The sequence below is a fragment of the Choloepus didactylus genome, assembly GCF_015220235.1.
Source record: "Choloepus didactylus isolate mChoDid1 chromosome 23 unlocalized genomic scaffold, mChoDid1.pri SUPER_23_unloc1, whole genome shotgun sequence".
Classification (NCBI taxonomy): Eukaryota; Metazoa; Chordata; class Mammalia; order Pilosa; family Megalonychidae; genus Choloepus; species Choloepus didactylus.
In genome coordinates this window covers 2,077,764-2,103,258 of record NW_023637590.1, presented here as the reverse complement: position 1 = coordinate 2,103,258, position 25,495 = coordinate 2,077,764, and the positions used below count along the sequence as shown (strand labels likewise).

The 25,495-nt window shown below is 57.1% G+C and overlaps 1 protein-coding gene across 3 annotated transcripts in view; it reads right to left on the bottom strand.

Annotated features, from left to right (window-relative positions):
- Positions 1 to 2,563: 2,563 nt before the first annotated feature.
- The window catches only part of TOP3B (DNA topoisomerase III beta), a 31,622-nt gene continuing 8,690 nt past the window's right edge, over positions 2,564 to 25,495 (bottom strand). Inside the window, exons 3-18 of one of the 3 annotated variants that reach the window (XM_037823615.1) lie at positions 18,423 to 18,554; positions 17,216 to 17,322; positions 16,418 to 16,492; positions 14,628 to 14,824; positions 14,163 to 14,319; positions 13,855 to 13,968; positions 11,192 to 11,282; positions 9,914 to 10,068; positions 9,695 to 9,800; positions 9,220 to 9,366; positions 8,956 to 9,129; positions 6,592 to 6,720; positions 6,005 to 6,154; positions 5,552 to 5,652; positions 4,881 to 5,082; positions 2,564 to 3,142 (exon numbers count right to left, since the gene is read on the bottom strand). In XM_037823615.1, the coding sequence (XP_037679543.1) occupies positions 2,661 to 3,142; positions 4,881 to 5,082; positions 5,552 to 5,652; positions 6,005 to 6,154; positions 6,592 to 6,720; positions 8,956 to 9,129; positions 9,220 to 9,366; positions 9,695 to 9,800; positions 9,914 to 10,068; positions 11,192 to 11,282; positions 13,855 to 13,968; positions 14,163 to 14,319; positions 14,628 to 14,824; positions 16,418 to 16,492; positions 17,216 to 17,322; positions 18,423 to 18,554 (2,519 nt within the window). In that variant the 3' untranslated portion in view covers positions 2,564 to 2,660. Of the gene's footprint in view, positions 3,143 to 4,880; positions 5,083 to 5,551; positions 5,653 to 6,004; positions 6,155 to 6,591; positions 6,721 to 8,955; positions 9,130 to 9,219; positions 9,367 to 9,694; positions 9,801 to 9,913; positions 10,069 to 11,191; positions 11,283 to 13,854; positions 13,969 to 14,162; positions 14,320 to 14,627; positions 14,825 to 14,927; positions 15,090 to 15,114; positions 15,249 to 16,417; positions 16,493 to 17,215; positions 17,323 to 18,422; positions 18,555 to 25,495 lie in introns of those variants that run through there. The other 2 variants (XM_037823617.1, XM_037823616.1) reach the window with 2 other exon arrangements.

The window sequence follows — 25,495 nt, the reverse complement described above, 5'->3', positions numbered from 1 at the left end:
TCCACACATCAATCTTGTGCCCTTCCCAGATACGCAGGTCTTTGGGATGTTTCCTTAGCAGGAGGTTTGGGGGAAGCCAGGAACCTAGAGACCTAGTGGCTGGCAGATGTGAAAGGAAATCATCTTTGGCGGGGAAGGCGTGTGCAAAGGCAGGGCAAAGCTGAGCAGACAAAGCGGGGCTGGCGGAAAAAGTCCAGGGGCAGGGGACGCTTGCCCCACTCTTGCTCAACCCTTCCTGTGGTGCCATGTCCCCTCGAGGACCCCGAGCAAGGCTTGAGGCCACTTCTCACAACCTGAGTTCTTGGGCATCCTCCTTAGCTGGACCTGGGCCTCAGTTTCCTTAATGGAAACATGGGATGATAGTGACCGTGTCTCGTAGATCATGATTGTGTTTCTCAAAGTGTGCCCAGGGACCACCTCCATCAGAATGGCTGTGGGGGCAGGGTGGGGTGAAGTTTGAGAACCGTTGCAAGAGAGGCTGGCGTTAGACCCCAGAGCACTGGTTCTGTCTGAGGATGGTGGCTCGGAGATGCCAGGCATTGCCTCTTGGGAGAACGAGGCCCCCGTGGCTTCTGTCAACGTGCCTCCGTTTGCATTCCACTCCTGCCCCCCTCAGTTCTGGGGGTGACGGCCTCACCCAGCCAGCCAAGGCCAGGCCGAGCACAGGGGTGGGGGGCAATGGAGGGATGGGGACGGGGCCAGGGCTCTCAGGTGCTCCTCAGCCCTGGTTTCCCTCCCCCATCTGCCCCGTCTGACTGAACCCTCTCCCGGTGCCCAAATGTTGCTTGTCCTCGACCCCTGGCCTGAGCCCTCCGCTCCCTCCCTCACCCAGCAGCAGGCCCTTCTGCCACCTTCCGCCCACTCTCCTTTCAAACCGTCAGCGATGCCCATGACCGTGGGAAGTGCAACCCCTCACCTGACTTCCAGGGCCACTTGCCACGGTGTCATCCCGGTTTCTTGCCTACAGGAAACCCCGCTGGGTCTCTCTTGTGGCAGCCGGTTTCATCAGGCCACGAGGGTCTGATCTATGGGGAGTTCCCACCCTTAGATCCCTTCTGCCAGCAGCCCTGGAAACAAGTGGGGTTTCCTTACAGTGTCAGCCTGTGCCAGGGCCTCAAGGTGACAGGGACGGGGTTCTGTCAAGGACCACAAACTGGATCCAGCCCCTGTGGCGGGCCAAACAACCAGGCCCCGCTACTGGGAGCAGTGGGCCAGGCCGGAGAGAGGCTCGCTCGGCAGGAGCCCGGAAGGTACGGTCCCAATGAACACAGCTGCTCGGGAGGCAGCTCCGGCCTAAAACTGCCTGGTGTCTTCTCTCTTCTTGGTGTTTCTGAAGCTGGGTCGGAAACAGCAGTGAAGTTGCCTGCTACTTGCTTGATGGTTTGCAGTAGAAGCGCACGGGAAGGCGGAATCTGGCAATTTAGAAAACCAGGGACTCCCAGGGCGATCCATGCACAAGAGACAACAGCAGGGAGTAATATTTTAGTTCTCTGCTCACGGCTGAAACCTTGGGGTAGACTCGTGGGGGAAGGCAGGTCTAGACAGGTCTACGGCCCAAGCTAAGTCCAAGACCGACCTGGCCCAGGAGTGAGGGGCAGCTGGGTCTTCCTGGGGCCCCTCCCTGTGCCCATGGCCCTGCTGCCTAGAAATGTGGGGAACCCTCCAGGCAGGGCAGGGAGAGAGAAGGGGCCCAGCCTTTCTGTGCACCCCCCAGCCTGGAAATGCAAACCACTGCAGCTCCTCCAACTGTAGTGAAGCCCCCCCGGAGCCCCCCACTCAGTTGACCCCCCACCCCCACCCGAAAAAAAAATATTGGTTTTCAGAGCTTCAAGAGGAAGGTTCTGGTGGGTTGGATGACTGGGAAATGTTGGGTGAGGGAAACAGGTTTATTCAGGGAAACTTCCCAAGCCTTAAAAGTTCCAGTGGGAAGTGTGCACCCTGGATGCTTCTGATCTGCCCTGTGCCCAGCCTGGGGGGCTGCGGTACCACGTCCTGCCTCCTACAGTGGCCCACGGGGAAGGGAGGGCGGAGGGCACTGTGGCCTCCAGGGCATTCTCTGACCCTTGCACCTGACTGGCTTCATGGGGTGCTTGGGCAACTCCCCTTCCCCACCCCGTGAAGGTGCTGGCCTGGCCCAGCGGCAGACGGTGAAGGCCTTGCTAGGAGCACAGGACCAGAACCAGGTCCCAGGAGGCAGCCAGTCCCGCTGAGATGGGAGCAGGGAAAGCGTGCAGAATAGGGGGTCAGGAGGGCTGGGCACCTGGGAGTGGGGCAGGTGCAGGCCAAGGGGGTTCCCGAGGCAGGGGCAGAGAGGGCCCGTCTCCCCTCCGACACCTGCCGGGTGCTCTGCTGCTGTCAGCCCCTTCCTCCCCGTAAACAGCAGTGGCATTGCCTGCTACTTGATGGTTTGCGCCAAAAGCACGCGGGCAGGGGAGGGGAAGCCCCCCAGGACGCGCGTGCAGGCTGAGGAGAGGCGGGAGCGCTGGGAGGGGAGGAGGGAGCCCCAGGGACGCGCTCCATTCTCTGACATCTTTGCACCAACAAAGGCGGCTGAGCTCCTGGCTCTGAAGCGAAATGCAAAATGCGTTTTAATGGAGTCGGGTGGGTGGGAGCGGGGATGGGGACGTCCCAAATGAGGACCGCGCGGGGGTCTGCCGCCCTCACACGAAGTAGGCGGCCAGGGCTGACATCTTGTCCTTGGGCCGCCGCGGGGTGGGCTTGCCCACCGGCCGCCGCCCCCGGCCCCGGCCCCGGCCCTGCCTGCGCCCCGGGCCGCCGCGGTGCATGGGGTGGCAGGCGGCCGCGTGCTTCAGCTCCACCAGCTCCTGGAAGACCGGGTCGCAGAAGACGCAGCCCGTGTGCTGCGTGTCGTCGCCGGGCAGCGGGGACTTGGCCTTGTTGAAGTCCACGTCGAGCAGGGCGGCCTCGCAGGCGGCGCAGGTGTCGGGGGCCACGCGCACGCGGTGGGCGTTCTCGAAGCAGTGCGCCACCACGCTGCAGCGGTTGCAGGCCACCTTCCACTTGGGGCCCGACGTGGGGTCCAGCACCAGCACGCCGCTCTCGCACTCCACGCACTGCCCGATGCCCAGCATGCTCAGCGAGTGCGCGCAGCTGGGGTGCGTGCACTCGTTGCAGCCCATGCCTGCGAGGACGCGCGCGTGCGCGGGGAGGCGCGCGGCTCAGAAGGCGCGCGGGCCCCGCCCACCGCGACCACCCCACCCATACGCCTACGCGTCCACCCGCCCACCCGCTCTTCAGCCCACCTCGTCCGCCCCGCCCACCGCGACCGCCCCACCCCGTACGCCTACGCGTCCGCCCCGCCCACCCGCTCTTCAGCCCGCCTCGTCCGCCCCGCCCACCGCGACCGCCGCACCCCGTACGCCCACGCCCCCACCACGCCCACTTCGTCCGCCCCGCCCACCCGCTCTTCAGCCCACCTCGTCCGCCCCGCTCACCGCCCCACCCCGTACGCCTACGCCCCCCGCCCCCACCACGCCCACTTCGTCCGCCCCGCCCACCCGCTCTTCAGCCCACTTCGTCCACCCCGCCTGCCCCACCCCTACGCCCACGCCTCCGCCCCGCCCACCACTCCCCACGCCCGCCCCACCCTACGCCTACACCCCGCCCACCGCGCCCCACGCCCGCCCCGCCCACCCACTCTTCAGCCCACTTCGTCCGCCCCGCCCACCGCTCCCCATGCTCCCCTCGTCCGCCCCGCCCACCCGCTCTTCTGCCCACTTCGTCCACCCCGCCCACCTCGCCCGCCCCGCCCACCGTTCCCCACGCCCATCTCGCCCGCCCCGCCCACCCACTCCCCACGCCCGTCTCGACCGCCCCGCCCACCCGCTCCCCCACGCCCATCTCGCCCGCCCCGCCCACCCGCTCCCCCCCGCCCATCTCGCCCGCCCCGCCCACCGCTCCCCACGCCCCGGTGGCTCCAGGCAGCACTGCCCCGCTTACCCTCTGCCCTGCAACCCTGTAACCCCCTTCTCTAGAGGTCCAAGATCCTTCGCCCCAGCGGGAAACACTTCTCAGACCCACTCTGGGGGGAGGGGGAAGGCCCTTGCTCACTCCTGGCCCAGGGACCTGTACTGCGCCCCCATCTCCCCCACCCCTGCTTTTCTAAAGCCATCTCAATTTTCAAGGCTCAGCTAGGACACACACCGCCTCCAGGAAGCCCACCCGGCTGCCTCCAGCCAAGGCCACAGGCCCTTCCCTTTGTTTCCCCAGCTCTTGTGGCCCTCCTGGGCCTGGGCCTCCTGAAAAGGCTTGGCTGCTCTGGAAGCTGCTGGAGGGTAGGGCTGGTGCCCCACTCCCTTCCTGGCAGCCCAGGCCCTGTGGGCTCCCCGCAGACCCGGCAATGCAGGTGAATGCCTTACTCTCTGCACCCCATTCCTCGTCTGCACTATGTGACGATGATACACCCTAAGGGGCGGTGTGGAGTGCAGAGGAGATGGCCCTGCTGTGGAGATGGGCAGAGCCCTGTGACTGCCTTTGGATCCCCGGCTGGCACTCTCTACCGCCCGCACACTCGCTCTGTACACACCCTCCACTCTCCAACAGTAAGGCCCGGCGCAGTGACAACGGCCGCCAGAGAGCAGACCTCCTGCCAGTGGGTGCCACTATCTGCTACTTCTATCACCCCAACCAGGTGACGACCCAGCAGCCCCTGCTCGGCTTTGACCGCCAATTCCAACTTGGAGAGAAGATGTTAGACCACCTGGGCAGCGGGACCCCCTAGAGAACCCCCCGTCACCCCACCTTGGCTCCCGGGAGCTCCTGAGGGCAGGGCAAGGGGCTGCCCCCCACCCTGGGGCCAGACTGGGGTCGGCACAGAGATGCGATGGTGGGGACTGTGGGGGTGGCCCAGGGGCGCTCACTTTTCTTCATGTCCCGGAAAGGTGGGTGGTTGTAGCAGTAGGGGCACAGAGGGTAGCTCTTGCCCCGCGAGCCAGAGGACCACAGCACCAGCTCGAAATCGTCCAGCGGGCACCGCAGCTCCTTGTAGAGCTTGATGGTGCCGTTCTGGGGGAGCGTGTAGGTCTCGTCGCAGTGGGAGCAGTGCAGGCGGCTCGGCTTGGCCTGTGGTGACACGGGGGGAGGCACAGGGCCATGGGGCCTCCCCACTGCCTGTCTGCCTCTACTTCCCCTCTGTAACTCGGACATGCTGCTCGCCTGGAGGCACCCACTCAGGCAAGGCTCCCCACACACGTCAAGCCCCCAGCACCCCATGTGACGCCTGGCCATTCTAAAACCCATCATGTAGGTGAACACGTGTGACAGCAAGTAACGTGGTGCTAGGAAAGCTGGGCAACGTGTCTAAGTTATCTGGCAGCCGTGTGCTCCCTGGGCTGTGGGGAAATTGTGGGTGCCTGTTGGCAAGGCTGCTTTAGGCCTCCCAGTTGTTTTTGTGGAGCAACGAGGAAAATAAATAACTTCCTGGACGATCGGAGACAAAGCAGAGGCCTAAAAAGGACTTGCCCAAGTCTGCAGCGAGGACACCTCAGGCTGAGGGATGGCCACGGAGCACCCTCCAGCTCCCCCCACCCACCTGGATGTACTTCATGAACCGGTGGCACTTCCCACACCGGGACAGGGGCTTGCCCGTGGCTGCCAGGGGTGAGAAGGACACCTCCATCAGCTCGTCCATGCCTGAAAAGGAAGGGGGCCCAGGAGAGTCATGGCCATCCCTGGGATGGAGGAGGCTGGGTGGGCGGCAGGCTGGGTGGGGGAGGACCCTGGGCACAGTGCTTAGGTGCCCGTACAGGGCTCAGGGCCCTGCTCTACTGGCCCACGGACACCTCAGTGGGACTGGGCAGGCCAGGAGAGGCCGGAAGGGGCTGGCACATCAGGTCAAGGATCTCGGTGTGAGTGTGCCCCTCAGGAGGGGCAGACAGAGGCCCGGGGCACGCAGGCCTGAGCTGGGGGCTGATGCGCTTGGGCTGGGCCAGGGGCCCTGACAGAGGCTCCTCGTGCCAAGGGGCATGAAGCAGGCAGACCCTACCGGCGATGGAGTCGACGAAGTAGTGGAACTTCCTCTTGAAGATGTCCAGGGTGTGCTCCAGGACCTGCTGGTAGTCGGCCTTGCCCTGGGCGATCAGGTTCAGCTGCTTCTCGACTGCGCTGCGGATGGTGGGCAGCACCAGCTCCGCGTCTGCCGGCAGGACGGGCGAGGCTGTCGTGAGCTCGGGGACAGTCCCAGGCCGGCCCCGCGCTCACCATCAACAGGCCCCGGGAAGACCCCGGGCACAGTGGCCGGGCCAGCCTCTGTCTCTGGGACGGGGCTGCAGACAAGCTCCTGGCAGTCCTCAGGCCGGCTCTGCATTTGTCCATCCCTGGGTCCCTGCGGGGTCTTACCGGGTGGAGCGGAGACGAGTGCCACGGCTAGGACCCCAGGCCCTCACCGCCCCTTTGGGTTCCCTTGCACAGCTCTGTTTGTCCATCACGTGCACCCAGCCCTGCTCTTGGTGGGTCCAGGGGGTCCCCGGTGCAGCACCCTCACAGTGGGAACTGGAGAGGGGTAGGCAGGGAACCCAGGCCCATCTGGAGGCGGCTCTGGGCTGATGGGCCAGGGGGGCCATGCCAGCTCACCAATCTTGTAGTAGCCGTGCACCAGGACGATGCCGAGGTTGGTGGGCCGGAGCCGGCGCCCGGTCTCCACGGTGACGTAGTTCCGCTGGCAGATGTTGTTGATGTGCACGGGGATGCTGGCATCCGTCCCTGCAAGGGCGAGGCTGCTCTGTGCCCGCCCCGCCTCTCTCCCACACTGTGTTTGCCACCCGCGGGCACCGGGCACACTGCATTTTGTGGGCTAAATCCAGGGGCGGCTCTCACGGCACTGGAGGAATGACCCCATTTTACAGACGAGGACACGGGCCCAGAAGGGTTAAGGAGCTCGGCCAAGGCCACGCAACTTGCTGTGCCCTGCTCCCGAATCGGCTCTCTAGTACCCGCACCCTCATGGTCCTGTCCCCTTCCGGAACATGAGAGCCTCTCCCCACCTCGGTGCCCTCCTTCCCTCGCAAAGCCCTGCTCCCATCTCTGCCTAGGGCGGAATATTCCAGAGAGAGCAGCCAAGCCGGGGAGACTGACATGTGCCCCTCCCTCACTGTGCATGGGGCATGATGGTGCCATGTGGTTTCAGGGCCACTTTGGCTGTTTTCAACGCCCCAACGCCCTGCCGCCTTTTGCCACGTGCTTCGGCTGTCGTAACCCACCGCCGTGCAGGGACGCACAGCCCGTCTTGCCCAACTCGTCTGTGAGGACGTCATGGACAAGCTATCAGGTGTCCATCCGGAGGGCACGTCCACTGACCCACTCGACCAGCACTTTAAAATCACAGTATGGTGGATGGGATCAGGTCTTGCTGACTCCAGAAGTGGGGTCAGCGGTGAGGGTGGGAGCTCCCTGCCCAGGGGCTGAAAATCCCCCACGCCCAGAACCACACCAAGAGGGGGGTGAGGGGCCTCGGGGTTCAGACAGCCACCCCTCGTTCACTGCTTCCATGTGTCCCCGAGATTCCAGATCACAGACCACCACAGCCTGGGGAGAGCGAGGAGGGGCGACTTCTGTTTCCTTACACATCCGAAGTCAGCCTGCCCCAAGGACCTCTCTGGAGACAGGCCGTGCCACCAGCGAGAAGCTGGGCAGGGCTGAGACGGAGCTCCCTGCTTACAGGCTCCAGGCCGTCCTGGGGCTAGGACAGGGGCCAGCCTGACACCTGTTTCTGTAAATGAAGTCTTACTGGAAACTCCCGTCAACACACACAGACCCAGGTGATGCTCACAGGCACGCCCCCCCCTTCCGGACCCTTCCAGACCTGGCCGGTACCAGCCCGTGGCCTGTGTCCTGCCCCCGCCCCTTCTCAGGGTCCCTCTGGAGTGTGGCTTTGCCTCACCGGTCCCAAGGGCAGGCCCCACCTGCCTGCACACCCTGAAAGCCTGCTTGGAGAAGACAAAATCGAGGAGGAGGCATTTCTGGCTGGGACCGTGCCCGTTGAGGGGTGAAAAAGATGAGCTTCTTGTGCATTTGCCAGACACACAATCTGCTTTTTCCCTCCCAAAGCAACTCTGAGGAGAACTTCACATGTGAAGGGACCAGGGTTCAGTGGCCAAGGGGCCTGGGGTCGTGCGGAGCTCAGAGGCCAAGGGGACAGCAGGTGGCACAGCTCACAGGGAGGAGGCTGGGCCCGGACCCAGGTCTGGCAGCTCTGAGAAAGCATCATGCCCGCCCGCTGCTGCCCTGGGCGTCTGCAAAGCCCCCGTCCCCCATGCCATTGTCCCAACCCAGCGAGGGTGCCCCTGCCCCAGGGCGAGAAGGGGTGGCCCACACCCAGAGGACAGCTCAAGCACCCCAGGGCCCTGGGGCGGAGCAGGCTGGAGCCCAGGCTCCCCGGCCAAAGGTGCTGAGGCCACTTCAGGACCCAGAGCATGGCGAGAAGCTCCCGAGGGACCTGCCAGGCCGACAGCTAACGGAGGGAGCCCGCTACCCGGCCCTCACTGTCCCAGCCCCGTCGCATCCCTGGGCGGGTCTGCGCAGCCAGGGGTGTGCGTCGGGCCGGGCAGCGCTGGCGGAGCGAGTGCTGGGCATGGAGACGGGCCGCAGCCCCCAGGCCCGGGGCCCTGGCAGGGGCACCTGCTCCCCAGAAGGCCGATGCCTCCAAGCCCCCTGCCCGTTCTGACCCAGAACTGCTGCCTGTCCCCATCCCAGGGTCTCCCACTGCCCTGGCAGGGCCACAGCTCCCGGGAGAGCCTGGGGACTGCCAGTTGCTCGGTTACGGGATGGGCACAGCTGGTTACGTGGACTTGCTGGGGATTCTGACCCGACTTTTGAGGGTGTGTCAGCCCTGTGGCACCCCAGGGTGCAGCATGAGGCCCCACGGAGGCCCGGCCCCCTGCCCTCCCCCGGAGATGAGGGTCCCAGTGGACGGGCTGGGCCCCGGGTGGGCGCACCCACCGATGCCGTGCTTCTCCATGAGCGTGATGAGCTCAGCTTCCGTCAGGTAATCAGGGGGGTTGGTCTGCTTCTCCAGCAGCTTCACCTCGCTGACCGGGAAGGCGTCGCCCCTCTGGCAGGCGGGCAGGCTCTCCTCCAGGGGCACGCTGTGCCAGGGCATGATCTCCGTGAAGCCTGCACACACACACACACGGGGTGCCGTGGATCGGGGGACCCCTGCCCCAGGTCTGAGGGGGAGGCGGTGGGCGGGGGCCTGGCTTCTACCTGGCGAGAGGACGGTCCTCCCCGAGCAGGAGAAGTGCTCGGGCCCGATCCTGAAGGAGATGGAGCTCTGCAGGTACTTGCAGTCGGCGCTGACCGTGGCGATGAAGTGGCGGGTGATGTACTCGTACAGCCGCCAGGCGTCGCCCCCTGGGCCGGGGACAGGAGGGGGTCACCTGGGAGCCCGGTGGGGGGCCCCAGCTCCCACAATGCCCAGCCAGGGACAATATGGGAGGAGTTGCTCCCCTTCTGCGTCCTGTCCCCTCTAAAGCCCTCTCATCTCCCGCCTGGCCTCGTGGCCCCAGGGCCTTTGTACGCTTGCCCGCTGCACTGCACTCGGCTCGCGCTGCACATCCTGGACCCCCGCCCCGTCCCTGTCCCCTGTGATGGAGCACAATGGCCTCCATGACCCTTTAGCTTCCCACCCCGAACCCCAGGGCCCGAGGAGCGTGTGTGTCGGGGTGGGGGGAGCGGACACCTAGTTCAGCCTCCGTGGCTGCCCGCATGGGTGTGATTGGGGGGTGGTCCCCAGCATCGTGCCCTTTCCGGGGGCGGTTGATGCCGTCCGCCAACAACTGCTTCACCTGCGGGGCAGAAAACAAGGCAGAGTCTGTGTCTGGGCCCGGCCGTTCGCCTGCCAGGGGGGGAGCCGGGGCCTTGGGGGCGGCACGGGGTCCCCCGCCAGCCCCCCACGCACCGTGTCGGCCCAGTAGGGGTGGTTGGCTTGCTGCCGCAGTGGGCCCTTCAGGTCGAAGTTCTCCGGGTAGTGAGTGGTCTCGGTCCGCGGGTAGCTGATGTAGCCCTGTGTGTAGAGCCGCTCCGCCGTCTGCATGGCGTGCTGCGGCCCCAGGCCTGCGGGAGACGAGGGGTCAGTGGCCGGGAGTGTGCGGGGGGCCCCCAGGGGTGCTCTGTCCTCACAGCACCCCCAGGGCTGATGGAGACTGAGTCTCGTCCCCCACAAAGTGTGAACCTGTTGAAAATGGGATCTCTTAAGACCCCACTGAGCTGAGGCCACACTGAATCAGGGCCTCGATCCTAGATGACGGGTCATTACAAGCACAGGAGATTTGCAACGGTACGTTCCTGTCGTTGAAGCCACCTGGTGTGTGGTATGTGTCATGGCCACTCCGGCAGATGTGGACCCTGGTGAGAGGGGGGTGGCTCGGCTCCTGCTACCCCCACCAGTGGAGGCTGGTACCAAGTCCATGCTGTCCTCCTGCGCACCGTTTCCCGAGGCCCCGGGCTTCCGGAAGCAGACGCCGAGAGGCTACCAGCGGGTCAGAGACCACCAGCTTCCCAGCCCAGCCCCTCTTCACCCCCGAGGGAGCGAGGCTGAGGGACCCTGTTCCAGCACGTTCCAAGCCGGTGGCAGGAGGGGCCTCGGACACTGCCCTGGGACTAACGTCAGGACGTCCGTCTCACGCGTGACATCCTCATCACTGCTGTTAAGATATACGCTTCAGGTCATTTAATCCTCATGTAGCCCAGAGAGGGGTGCTGTCGCTGCCCACTTTTCCTCAGGAGGCCACAGAGGCTCCAAAACAAGGCCCCAGAGCTGGAACCCTCCTGGATTAAATGCTTCTGCAGGCCCTGCCCTGGAGGTGGGACTTTCCGGAACCTTCCCTGTGTTTGCTCCTGCTGGGAGCCCCTCGGACACCTGGTAGGAGCAGTCTGTCCGTGTGACAGGATGAAACATCCATGTTAACCCCACGCAAATTCGCAGAAGCTGTCGAGGGTCAACCAGCCACCCTGCAACACGGAATCCTCTCTCTGGCAGATTTTCACTTGCTGCTACCCTGAACCTTCTGAAGATGGAATCTGTGTGCGGCCCCGGATTCCCTCCGAGCCGTGTGTCCCCGCGCGGAGGGTGGTGCTGAGCCGAGGGGAGGGTCAGCCCTGCGTCCCCTCACCCCAGGTGGCCGCCGGGTGCCCGCCCCCAGATGCCCGTGGGGCTTCTGGAAACGCCCGCACGTACCCAGGGAGGAGCTGGCCACACGCAGCATCTCCACGGTGTTCAGGGCCAGCGGCCTCTGCTTGGCCTTTTCCTTCCTGCTGGTGGCCTCCACCTGGAGGGGACAGAGGCAGCGAGGTTAGGGGAGGAAGACGCCATGATACCAGACGCCAAGATGCGTGGTTCCCGGATGGGAGGGTCTGCCTGCTTCTCAAATCCACTCTTCCTGGCTATCTAGAGACTTCATTAAATGTTTATTTAGGGCCAGAAAGGGACAAAGAGTGAAAATTCTTTTCTAGGAAAAGAACAAGACCTGGAGTTATGGGAGCAAGAGTCAAGAGAAGGGGCTCCAAGTTCAGAATCTTCCAGAAGGCAGACAGGCAGCCCACAAGGAGGGGCTGGCTCTGGGTGCCTGTCCCAGGGTGGGCCCTATTGCCCGCTGGGCCTGCTAGGATCACTGTGTCTTCCAATTTCCCACACAACGCCGGAAATCAGGATTTTTATGTGAAACCTTGCAATTTTTAAATGCTTGTAACGTCTCTGAAATTTTTGTAAATGCCACGGAGGCCGTGGGCAGCACTCGGCTGGCTTTTCCAATCTCTGGACCAAAAAGTTGTCAGAAGAGACAACTTTTTGTTTTGCCTACAGCAAAAACAATCCAAACAACCCAGCCCCTTGCCCATGCCACGTGGGGCTGGCAAAGGCAGGGCCCTCTGGGTTCCAGACAGACAGATGTGGGCACTGACACTCGTGCAGGGTGGTGGTGAGTCCAGACTGGATGTGGGCAGGAGGGAAGGCCGGGCGGCCACCCAGGGGGAGCTGCAGGGGGGACGGTGTCCCTGAAGGGAGGCTGCTGATGGGGTACGCGAGGAGCAGCTCTGGAAGCCAGGGGCAGCTGCATGGGAGGCAAAGAGGACACCCAAAGACGGGCCTGAGGAGGACGGGGGGCAGGCTAGAGGCGGCCTGGCCAAGCCCCAAGACTGCAGGGCATTTGCTGCAAAGACCACAGTTGGTCCCTGTGCCAGTTTGAATGTATTATGTCCCCCAAACGCCATTATCTTTGATGCAATTTTGTGCAGGCAGATGTATCAGTGTTGATTAGATTGTAATTCTTTGGGTGTTTCCATGGAGATGCGCCCCACCCAACTATGGGTGATGACTCTGACTGGATAATTTCCATGGAGATGTGGCCCCGTCCATTCAGTGTGGGCCTTGATTAGTTTACTGGAGCACTATATAAGCTCAGAGAGAAGGAGCAAGCTTGCTACAACCAACAGGGACACTTTGAAGAACGCACAGGAGCTGAGAGAGGAGCTGCAGATGACAGTTTGAAGACAGCAGTTGAAAGCAGACTCTTGCTACAAAGAAGCTAGGAGAGGACAAACGCTCCAACAGCAACTAAGAGTGACATTTTTGAGGAGCTGCGGCCTAGAGAGGAACGTCTTGGGAGAAAACCATTTTGAACCCAGAACTTGGAGCAGACACCAGCCATGTGCCCTCCCAGCTAACAGAGGTTTTCCGGACGCCATTGTCCATCCTCCAGTGAGGGTACCCGATTGATGATGTGTTACCTTGGACACTTTATGGCCTTAAGACTGTAACTGTGTAACCAAATAAACCCTTTTAATAAAAGCCAATCCATTTCTGGTGTTTTGCATCCCGGCAGCATTAGCAAACTAGAACATCCCCACAAAAAACATGCTCAAGCCTCGAGCTGCCTTCCTGGAGTACAAACCCATTTGTAAAGTTTCTCTGAATAAGTTATGATGAGTCAGGGTGAGGACTCCTCTGTGAATGGGGTTATCAGAGACCCTGCTTGGCTGTGGCCACACTGGAGGAGGTGGGCCTGCCTCTGTGTGCCTGGAGGCCTCACAAAGAGCGGCATTGCGGGAGCCGGCAGAGGGGACCACATGACAGGCAGCGGAGACAGAAGCCACGGAGCCCCCGGGGCTGCAGCAGGCCCCACCAGGACACCACAACTTGGGGGAGAAAGCAGGGCCTTGCTGACGCCTCGGTTTGGACCTCCGGCCTCCAAGCTGTGAGCCAATAAATGCCTATGAGGCCACCCACTGTGCACAGCTGGTCACAGCGGCTCTGGCAAACTGAGACAGCCGCGCCCGTGCAGCCAGGGCCTTGCCAGGCCACCCCACCCATCCCACCCCCTTCCAGCAGCCAGGTGGCATTTCCTTCTGGTGCAAGAACCCTGACGAGGAGACACGAGGCGGTCAGAGGCCACAGAAGCCGACTGAGTTCGTGTGACACTGTGTGAGCAGGTCAACGTGCACGAGGTCCAGCCACAGTCAGGGGCTTCCGGTGTCACAGGAAAAGGACACCCGTGCGACGTGGAGTCCTGCCAGGAGGCAGCGCCCACCGGGTCGTGTGGGAAGGCGAGTGGAAAGGGCCTGGCAGGGCCGTGGGGTGTGAGTGTGGGAGTGTGTGGCGAACAGTCTCGAGCAGGTGTGTGACACACTGTTGCCAGCGTGCGGGGCACAGATACCTCCAGGGGAGGGACTTAGACACGTGTGTACGTGCGAGAGTAACCGTTCTTCGTCCCCAGAAGTGTCTGCATTCGAGACGGGGGAGTAAGATGTCACCCTGGGTTATGAGCCATTTGTCTGGCCAGAGGCTTCCGAGAGCCGCCCCCACCCGAGCCGAAGCGCGACAGGTGTGGGCAGAGCCGGGCGCACCTGGGCTTCCTTCTCCAGCTTCGTTATGTTTAGGAACATCTGTGCGATCTCCCGGTCGAACACCCTCACTCGGTCCCAGTCCAACAGGAGAACTCGGTCTTTGTCGGCGGTCACCTGCGGGGAGCAGGACGAAAGAGGACCCGTGAGAGAAGGCCACGGTGCAGTGCGGGCAGAGAGCTCGGCACGGCCCCTGGCCCGCAGGAGAGCCTGGCAAGCCTCAGGGAGAGTTTCAATCATGTAATTACACAGTGAGGAGCCCCTCTGTAACCCCGGAAAGCCCTGGCGCGCCCCGAAAATGGACAGCGAACCTTGGCCTGTAGCACCCAGTAGGTCTCCGGACGGAAGGACTGGATTTTGTCGTGTCGCTCCACGCAGAAGCCCAGCGTAGGGGTCTGGCAGGGCCCGAAGGAGATGAGAGAGCTGTCTAAATCGCCGTATTTCCCCTGGAAATATTTCGTCTGGAACCTGGAGCGAGAGGCGGGTGGGGGGCCGGGGTGATGTTTGCCTCAGGCACTGGCTCGGGACGTTGGCATCGAAGGTGGGTGTGAGCCCTGCACTGGGCCAGGCGAGGCGGGTGCTGGGAGGAGGTGAGGGCCGTGTAAGGGGCAGCCAGGACACACAATTTTCTTGGGGCTTTCAAGACGCTGACAACCTCCTAACTCACTGCCGCTCACGCGGGGCTCGTGGAGGCCTGGGGCCCATGGACTGGGGGGAGTGCGGGCAGGTGCCCTGGCTGAGGGGGTGTGGGGTGCAGGGCCGGGCCGGCCGCCCACCTGGTGAAGGCACAGCCGATGCGCAGGTCCAGCTCCTGGCGGGCATCCACCGAGAGCGCCTCGTTGTGGTCGGGCTCGCCCAGGCGGGCCATGGCGCTGCAGATGTCGGTGTCTGTGATGGAGCTGAACTTGGCCCGGAACACGGTCTTCTCGCCACTGGAGGCCTTGTTCATGATGGGCAGGACGGCGTCGAGGACCTGGGGGACAGGGTGGGTGTGGGACCCCTGCTGCCGGGCCTGTCAGGCCCTTCCCCTGTCACCTTCTCTCTCCGGGGGCCTTAGGCTCCCCACAGTTCCCTACCATGGGGCATCCTTGTCCTTCTAGCTATAAGATGTCCAAATACCGGTTTCTTGCTCCCGCTACTCCAGCTGCCAAGTCTCTCCTCTTCCTCCTGCCTCCATCCCTTCTTAACCAAGAAACGCTACTACCCAGGATGCAAGGGACACCTGTAAGTGCCAAATCCATCCCACGCGACGCATGTCCCTGCCTTCTAGGAGGAGGGAGTGCTGGGGGTCGGTGTTTGCAGGTACTGGAGAAAAAGAGCGGGACGGACGAGTGACGACGTCAAGGAAAAGGGCAGGAAGAGTGGAAGGCAGCTGGCGGCTCCTGGCTTGCAGGTGGGGACTCTGGCAGCTCGGGGCTGACACGGATCCTCCGTGGAGCAGACGGACGCTGCACAGAGCGGGTCCTGGAGCCCAGGCCCCCGAGAAGGCTGCGCAGGTGGAGGTGTCACCATGGGGAAATGGCTTTGTTTCTGAAGGGGGAGAGCCCCAGAGCTGTTGGGGGAGGGACGGAGGGCAGCGCTGGGCCTTGGGGTGCTGGGTGCTCCCCTGAGGGTCTGCTGGGCCCTGGGAGAGAGCTGGTGGGGGGGGCAAAGGCTCGAACATGGCCCCGTGAGGAGTCACAGCTCGGTGGGCCCTGGAGAGGTGAGTACCTGTGGCCCAGGGAAGAGGGTCACTGGCTTCCCTGCAGGGACGGCTCCTGGGACAGAAAGGGGGCCCGTGGTGGATGGAATGATGGAGCCCAACAAAAAGCACGTTCTTAATTGTCACCCAGGCCCCCGTGGGCGCGCAGCCGTTTGCAAGCAGGACCCCGTGGAGATGTCCTTATCTTGAGGTGTGGCCGGCCGAGCCAGGATGGGCCTCAGCCTGTGTTCTTGGAGGCGCCGGAGAGGAGCCAGAAGTCGGTCCCCAAGGAGAGGGAGATGGCCGCACGAAGATGGGGGGCAGCGACGCAAGCCCAGGGAGCCCCAAGGATGGCGGCGAGCCCGTGCCAGACCCCCAGAGACTTTGGGGAGAAGGCAGAGCCCTGCTGACGCCTCGACTGTGCCTGATTGCACCATAAATGCCTGGTGTTAAGCTGATGCGCTGCGTGGCATCTGTCATGGTGGCAAACGGAGATGGGGCTGCACGGAGGTGAGCGGAGGGGACGGGGTGTGCTGCGGGGCAAAGCCGAGGCTGGAACGTCCACGTGACGGCGGTCATCGACCCCGCGGGCCCAGAGGACGGCGTGCTGGGCCCGGTTTGGCCCCACTCTGCCACTTGCACAGACGCCCCTCCCCGACCGTCCCTGCTGCCCTAGAAGATTCCGCCCCTTTGGCATTTGCTCACACAGTGTCCGAGGCAGTGTCCCCAGCAAGGGAAGTGTTTTTAAAGCACCCAGAAAATTTCCAAAATAAAGGGGGGGAAAAGGCACTTTGACGCGAGCAAGGTCTCCTCCCCGCCTCAGCCCAGGAGCGGTGTGGCGGGGGGCAGCCGTGTGCGGGGTGACAGGAGAGGCCCCCCACTCACCTCGAAGCAGATGTTCTCCCCCTCTTTGTCGCAGTCCAGCCACAGCACGATGTAGTCGCAACCCCGGCCCTCCACCTGTCGGGCGACAGCCCATTTCAACGCACACCTGCCTCAGGTGTGAGCCCCAGTGAGGCCGGCCGCCAAGGGGAGCCGCGCGGCCACTGAGCTCACGTCTGATGTCGCCCCCACCCTGCTCTGAAGTGGACCACGGCCCCCGGGTCCAAGAACTACCTACCCCCATTCTAGGGCAAGTTTCTGGGCTGTGCTGGCCACTGCAAGGCTGGCTTAGCCACTCAGAAAAGAAGTCAGTTTAGAATCACTGTTTTCTTGGATAAAAAAAATCCCATCTGTGACATGATCTTAACTCTGGGGAAAAAAATAACTGCACAGAAAACAGGGAGAAAGAAGCCCAGATGTTCGCGGTGACCGCCTTTGGCAGCGTGACTATGAACAGCTTGTTCTTTCTCCTTGTCTGTATTTTCCGGTTTTCCATCATGAACGAGCGTTTGTTTTAAAATTAGAAAAAACAAACCCTTTTTTAAACACAGAAGCCCTGCTCTCAGTGCCAGGTGGGCGGACGGTGGGGGGGGGGGGGGCAGCAGGCCTGAGAGGGGCTCAGGGGTTGGCAGGGGGCAGTGGGCAGAAAGGGCAGGAAGACTGGGGGCTGCGGGCGGTGGGCCTCCCTTTCCGAGATGCGGGGAAGGACTCGCGGGCCGCTGACCCCCGAAAGTGCTTGGCAGGGACGGCCGCTCAGTGCAGGGGCTGGCAGGGGACCCCGCTGTGCCCAGCCCCACACACCTGCAGGAACTTCACCATGTTCAGCTTGGGGTTGGCCTCCTTCTTCTCCGTCGGGGCCTGGCTGAACAGCTCCGCGGGGTCCACTTTGTCCCACTTGTTATACTTCCCTATAAAGCACAGCCCCCAGGACAGGGATCAGCCTTCTCCGTTTCAGAGGCTGCACCCCACAGCCGCCACGACCCTGGGAGAACGGTGGTGGAGTCCGTTTCATAAATGGGAGGCTCAGAGGGGCCCAGCTCCACAGGGAGAGCTGGGGTGAGAGTTCAGCTCTTTGCGTAAAGTCCTGCCGTGACTTCCTTCTTTCCTTCCGCTTGGCTGCTGGATGCCCACTGCACCTCCTAGCCCCTGCAGGAGCTGAGGCAGTTGGGCAGAGGCTGCTGCTCCCGGCCCCCCTTCCGGCACTTTCCCCTTGGCCCGGCTTAACTGGCCAGAACACTGCTCGTGCCACTTGGGCCTCTTGTCTTCAATGCCAGCCTGGATTTCCCTAACCCTGCCCCCTACGTTCACCCCACCCCATTCGGCACATGTTGGCGCTCGATCCGTCTCCCCAGAGGACCAACCCTTCTGCTTCCGATCCCGCACGTCCCCACAGTTGTCTACTTAAGGCCGGCTCTGCTTCCTTTCAGGCCCCACTCCCTGGAGAACAATCTCACGGAGTCGAGTTCAAATCCTGGCTCCCACCGGCCAGCTGACGACCCAGCTCAGGGTCCAAAAGCTCAGCCACATACCCCAGCACCGCCATCGTCATCATGGCCATCACCGAGTGGCAAGAACCACCCGGAGGCCTTCCCTGGGCTAAGCTCTCTGTCCTCGCAGCCACAGTAAGTCCTTGAATGGCCCTGGGACAGGATGGCACTCACATGACATGCAGAAGCTCGTGGGGGTCCCCGCCCCTGGCCAGGGGGCAGAGCATGGGTCAGAGCCCAGGGGGGGATCCCAGCCAGGCCCCGGCACTGCACCTGGGCCCAGCGGGAAGCACCTGCGGGGTGGCGGACACCTTCCTTCCAAGACAACGACCGGGGAACGGGAACGGGGTAAGGACGGCCACCAAGTGACCGAGGCCCAGTGGCCACACTCGTCAGGAGCAGCAGCCCCTCCACCCCCACGGGCAGCTGGCTGGGGGCCGGGCGGTGGCTAAGGGGTGCCGGAAACCTCTCTGCCCGGGACGCTCCCGAGCAGGAAGCAGGGCAGGCTGGGGAGGGCTCACCCAGGAAATCCAGGGTCATCACGTGGCCACAGACGGAGGTCATCTTGAAGTGGACCGACTGGCCGGCGAAGGTCCCCGGATACTTGTGCACCGAGCACACTCCGTTCAGCCCTTTGTGCGAAGACATGTTCCCTGGGGAGGGGACACGACGCAATGGCAGCTCCCGCTGGCTGTAGCCGCCGCGGGTACCCCAGGGCCGGAAGCCACCTCCAGCGGGTCAGTTTCTGCGCAGAGCGGTCAGCGAGACCTCCTCAGGCCACCGTGGGTCAGCAAGGACTGGGAGACTTTTAAAGGTTCTAGGAGGGCGGGGCAAGATGGCAGACTGGTGAGCTGTATGTTTTAGTTACTCCTCCAGGAAAGTAGGTAAAAAGCCAGGAACTGCGTGGACTGGACACCACAGAGCAATCTGTCTTTGGGCATACTTCATACAACACTCATGAAAACGTGGAACTGCTGAGATCAGCGAAATCTGTAAGTTTTTGCGGCCAGGGGACCCGCGCCCCTCCCTGCCAGGCTCAGTCCCGGGGGAGGAGGGGCTGTCAGCTCCGGGAAGGAGAAGGGAGAACTGCAGTGGCTGCTCTTATCGGAAACTCATTCTACTGATTCAAACTCCAACCATAGATAGACTGAGACCAGACACCAGAGACTCTGAGAGCAGCCAGCCCAGCAGAGAGGAGACAGGCATAGAAAAAAAACAACACGAAAAACTCCAAAATAAAAGCAGAGGATTTTTGGAGTTCTGGTGAACACAGAAAGGGGAAGGGCGGAGATCAGGCCTTGAGGCGCATATGCAAATCCCGAAGCAAAGCTGATCTCTCTGCCCTGTGCACCTTTCCTTAATGGCCCTGGTTGCTTTGTCTATTAGCATTTCAATAACCCATTAGATCTCTGAGGAGGGCCGTTTTTTTTTTGTTTTTTTTTTTTTAAATCCTTTTTGCTTTTTCTAAAACAATTACTCTAAGAAGCTCAATACAGAAAGCTTCAAAGAATTGCAATTTGGGCACGTCAAGTCAAGAGCAGAACTAAGAGAGCTCTGAGACAAAAGGCAATAATCCAGTGGCTGAGAAAATTCACTAAACAACACAACTTCCCAAGAAAAGGGGGGTGTCCGCTCACAGCCACCATCCTGGTGGACAGGAAACACTCCTGCCCATCGCCAGCCCCATAGCCCAGAGCTGCCCCAGACAACCCAGTGTGACGGAAGTGCTTCAAATAACAGGCACACACCACAAAACTGGGCGTGGACATTAGCCTTCCCTGCAACCTCAGCTGAATGTCCCAGAGCTGGGAAGGGGGAGCAGTGTGAATTAACAGAGCCCCATTCAGCCATCATTTGAGCAGACTGGGAGCCTCCCAACACAGCCCAGCAGCCCAGAACTGCCCTGGGGGGACGGCACTCACCTGTGACATAGCACAGTCATCCCTCAACAGAGGACCCGGGGTGCACAGCCTGGAAGAGGGGCCCACTTGCAAGTCTCAGGAGCCATACGCCAATACCAAAGACTTGTGGGTCAGTGGCGGAGACAAACTGTGGCAGGACTGAACTGAAGGATTAGACTATTGCAGCAGCTTTAAAACTCTAGGATCATCAGGGAGATTTGATTGTTAGGGCCACCCCCCCTCCCCGACTGCCCAGAAACACGCCCCACATACAGGGCAGGCAACACCAACTACACACGCAAGCTTGGTACACCAATTGGGCCCCACAAGACTCACTCCCCCACTCACCAAAAAGGCTAAGCAGGGGAGATCTGGCTTGTGGAGAACAGGTGGCTCGTGGACGCCACCTGCTGCCTAGTTAGAGAAAGTGTACTCCACGAAGCTGTAGATCTGATAAATTAGACATAAGGACTTCAACTGGTCTACAAACCCTAAAAGAACCCTATCAAGTTCAGCAAATGCCACGAGGCCAAAAACAACAGAAAATTATAAAGCATATGAAAAAACCAGACGATATGGATAACCCAAGCCCAAGCACCCAAATCAAAAGACCAGAAGAGACACAGCACCTAGAGCAGCTACTCAAAGAACTAAAGATGAACAATGAGACCATAGTACGGGATATGAAGGAAATCAAGAAGACCCTAGAAGAGCATAAAGAAGACATTGCAAGACTAAATAAAAAAATGGATGATCTTATGGAAATTAAAGAAACTGTTGACCAAATTAAAAAGATTCTGGACACTCATAGTACAAGACTAGAGGAAGTTGAACAACGAATCAGTGACCTGGAAGATGACAGAATGGAAAATGAAAGCATAAAAGAAAGACTGGGGAAAAAAATTGAAAAACTCGAAATGGACCTCAGGGATATGATAGATAATATGAAACGTCCGAATATAAGACTCATTGGTGTCCCAGAAGGGGAAGAAAAGGGTAAAGGTCTAGGAAGAGTATTCAAAGAAATTGTTGGGGAAAACTTCCCAAATCTTCTAAACAACATAAATACACAAATCATAAATGCTCAGCGAACTCCAAATAGAATAAATCCAAAAAAACCCACTCCGAGACATATACTGATCACACTGTCAAACATAGAAGAGAAGGAGCAAGTTCTGAAAGCAGCAAGAGAAAAGCAATTCACCACATACAAAGGAAACAGCATAAGACTAAGTAGTGACTACTCAGGAGCCACCATGGAGGCAAGAAGGCAGTGGCACGATATATTTAAAATTCTGAGTGAGAGGAATTTCCAGCCAAGAATACTTTATCCAGCAAAGCTCTCCTTCAAATTTGAGGGAGAGCTTAAATTTTTCACAGACAAAGAAATGCTGAGAGAATTTGCTAACAAGAGACCTGCCCTACTGGAGATACTAAAGGGAGCCCTACAGACAGAGAAACAAAGACAGGACAGAGAGACTTGGAGAAAGGTTCAGTACTAAAGAGATTCGGTATGGGTACAATAAAGGATATTAATAGAGAGAGGGAAAAATATGGCAAACATAATCCAAAGGATAAGATGGCCGATTCAAGAAATGCCTTCACGGTTTTAACGTTGAATGTAAATGGATTAAACTCCCCAATTAAAAGATATAGATTCGCAGAATGGATCAAAAAAAATGAACCATCAATATGTTGCATACAAGAGACTCATCTTAGACACAGGGACACAAAGAAACTGAAAGTGAAAGGATGGAAAAAAATATTTCATGCAAGCTACAGCCAAAAGAAAGCAGGTGTAGCAATATTAATCTCAGATAAAATAGACTTCAAATGCAGGGATGTTTTGAGAGACAAAGAAGGCCACTACATACTAATAAAAGGGGCAATTCAGCAAGAAGAAATAACAATCGTAAATGTCTATGCACCCAATCAAGGTGCCACAAAATACATGAGAGAAACATTGGCAAAACTAAAGGAAGCAATTGATGTTTCCACAATAATTGTGGGAGACTTCAACACATCACTCTCTCCTATAGATAGATCAACCAGACAGAAGACCAATAAGGAAATTGAAAACCTAAACAATCTGATAAATGAATTAGATTTAACAGACATCTACAGGACATTACATCCCAAATCACCAGGATACACATACTTTTCTAGTGCTCACGGAACTTTCTCCAGAATAGATCATATGCTGGGACATAAAACAAGCCTCAATAAATTTAAAAAGATTGAAATTATTCAAAGCACATTCTCTGACCACAATGGAATACAATTAGAAGTCAATAACCATCAGAGACTTAGAAAATTCACAAATACCTGGAGGTTAAACAACACACTCCTAAACAATCAGTGGGTTAAAGAAGAAATAGCAAGAGAAATTGCTAAATATATAGAGACGAATGAAAATGAGAACACAACATACCAAAACCTATGGGATGCAGCAAAAGCAGTGCTAAGGGGGAAATTTATAGCACTAAACGCATATATTAAAAAGGAAGAAAGAGCCAAAATCAAAGAACTAATGGATCAACTGAAGAAGCTAGAAAATGAACAGCAAACCAATCCTAAACCAAGTACAAGAAAAGAAATAACAAGGATTAAAGCAGAAATAAATGACATAGAGAACAAAAAAACAATAGAAAGGATAAATATCACCAAAAGTTGGTTCTTTGAGAAGATCAACAAGATTGACAAGCCCCTAGCTAGACTGACAAAATCAAAAAGAGAGAAGACCCATATAAACAAAATAATGAATGAAAAAGGTGACATAACTGCAGATCCTGAAGAAATTAAAAAAATTATAAGAGGATATTATGAACAACTGTATGGCAACAAACTGGATAATGTAGAAGAAATGGACAATTTCCTGGAAACATATGAACAACCTAGACTGACCAGAGAAGAAATAGAAGACCTCAGCCAACCCATCACAAGCAAAGAGATCCAATCAGTCATCAAAAATCTTCCCACAAATAAATGCCCAGGGCCAGATGGCTTCACAGGGGAATTCTACCAAACTTTCCAGAAAGAACTGACACCAATCTTACTCAAACTCTTTCAAAACATTGAAAAAAATGGAACACTACCTAACTCATTTTATGAAGCTAACATCAATCTAATACCAAAACCAGGCAAAGATGCTACAAAAAAGGAAAACTACCGGCCAATCTCCCTAATGAATATAGATGCAAAAATCCTCAACAAAATACTTGCAAATCGAATCCAAAGACACATTAAAAAAATCATACACCATGACCAAGTGGGGTTCATTCCAGGCATGCAAGGATGGTTCAACATAAGAAAAACAATCAATGTATTACAACACATTAAAAACTCGAAAGGGAAAAATCAATTGATCATCTCAATAGATGCTGAAAAAGCATTTGACAAAATCCAACATCCCTTTTTGATAAAAACACTTCAAAAGGTAGGAATTGAAGGAAACTTCCTCAACATGATAAAGAGCATATATGAAAAACCCACAGCCAGCATAGTACTCAATGGTGAGAGACTGAAAGCCTTCCCTCTAAGATCAGGAACAAGACAAGGATGCCCGCTGTCACCACTGTTATTCAACATTGTGCTGGAAGTGCTAGCCAGGGCAATCCGGCAAGACAAAGAAATAAAAGGCATCCAAATTGGAAAAGAAGAAGTAAAACTGTCATTGTTTGCAGATGATATGATCTTATATCTAGAAAACCCTGAGAAATCAACGATACACCTACTAGAGCTAATAAACAAATTTAGCAAAGTAGCGGGATACAAGATTAATGCACATAAGTCAGTAATGTTTCTATATGCTAGAAATGAACAAACTGAAGAGACACTCAAGAAAAGATACCATTTTCAATAGCAACTAAAAAAATCAAGTACCTAGGAATAAACTTAACCAAAGATGTAAAAGACCTATACAAAGAAAACTACATAACTCTACTAAAAGAAATAGAAGGGGACCTTAAAAGATGGAAAAATATTCCATGTTCATGGATAGGAAGGCTAAATGTCATTAAGATGTCAATTCTACCCAAACTCATCTACAGATTCAATGCAATCCCAATCAAAATTCCAACAACCTACTTTGCAGACTTGGAAAAGCTAGTTATCAAATTTATTTGGAAAGGGAAGATGCCTCGAATTGCTAAAGACACTCTAAAAAAGAAAAACGAAGTGGGAGGACTTACACTCCCTGACTTTGAAGCTTATTATAAAGCCACAGTTGCCAAAACAGCATGGTACTGGCACAAAGATAGACATATAGATCAATGGAATCGAATTGAGAATTCAGAGATAGACCCTCAGATCTATGGCCGACTGATCTTTGATAAGGCCCCCAAAGTCACCGAACTGAGCCATAATGGTCTTTTCAACAAATGGGGCTGGGAGAGTTGGATATCCATATCCAAAAGAATGAAAGAGGACCCCTACCTCACCCCCTACACAAAAATTAACTCAAAATGGACCAAAGATCTCAATATAAAAGAAAGTACCCATAAAACTCCTAGAAGATAATGTAGGAAAACATCTTCAAGACCTTGTATTAGGAGGCCACTTCCTAGACTTTACACCCAAAGCACAAGCAACAAAAGAGAAAATAGATAAATGGGAACTCCTCAAGCTTAGAAGTTTCTGCACCTCAAAGGAATTTCTCAAAAAGGTAAAGAGGCAGCCAACTCAATGGGAAAAAATTTTTGGAAACCATGTATCTGACAAAGACTGATATCTTGCATATACAAAGAAATCCTACAACTCAATGACAATAGTACAGACAGCCCAATTATAAAATGGGCAAAAGATATGAAAGACAGTTCTCTGAAGAGGAAATACAAATGGCCAAGAAACACATGAAAAAATGTTCAGCTTCACTAGCTATTAGAGAGATGCAAATTAAGACCACAATGAGATACCATCTAACACCGGTTAGAATGGCTGCCATTAAACAAACAGGAAACTACAAATGCTGGAGGGGATGTGGAGAAATTGGAACTCTTATTCACTGTTGGTGGGACTGTATAATGGTTCAGCCACTCTGGAAGTCAGTCTGGCAGTTCCTTAGAAAACTAGATATAGAGTTACCATTCGATCCAGCGATTGCACTTCTCGGTATATACCCGGAAGATCGGAAAGCAGTGACACGAACAGATATCTGCACGCCAATGTTCATAGCAGCATTATTCACAATTGCCAAGAGATGGAAACAACCCAAATGTCCTTCAACAGATGAGTGGATAAATAAAATGTGGTATATACACACGATGGAATACTACGCGGCAGTAAGAAGGAACGATCTGGTGAAACATATGACAACATGGATGAACCTTGAAGACATAATGCTGAGCGAAATAAGCCAGGCACAAAAAGAGAAATATTATATGCTACCACTAATGTGAACTTTGAAAAATGTAAAACAAATGGTTTATAATGTAGAATGTAGGGGAACTAGCAGTAGAGAGCAATTAAGGAAGGGGGAACAATAATCCAAGAAGAACAGATAAGCTATTTAACGTTCTGGGGATGCCCAGAAATGACTATGGTCTGTTAATTTCTGATGGATGTAGTAGGAACAAGTTCACTGAAATGTTGCTATATTATGTAACTTTCTTGGGGTAAAGTAGGAACATGTTGGAAGTTAAGCAGTTATCTTAGGTTAGTTGTCTTTTTCTTACTCCCTTGTTATGGTCTCTTTG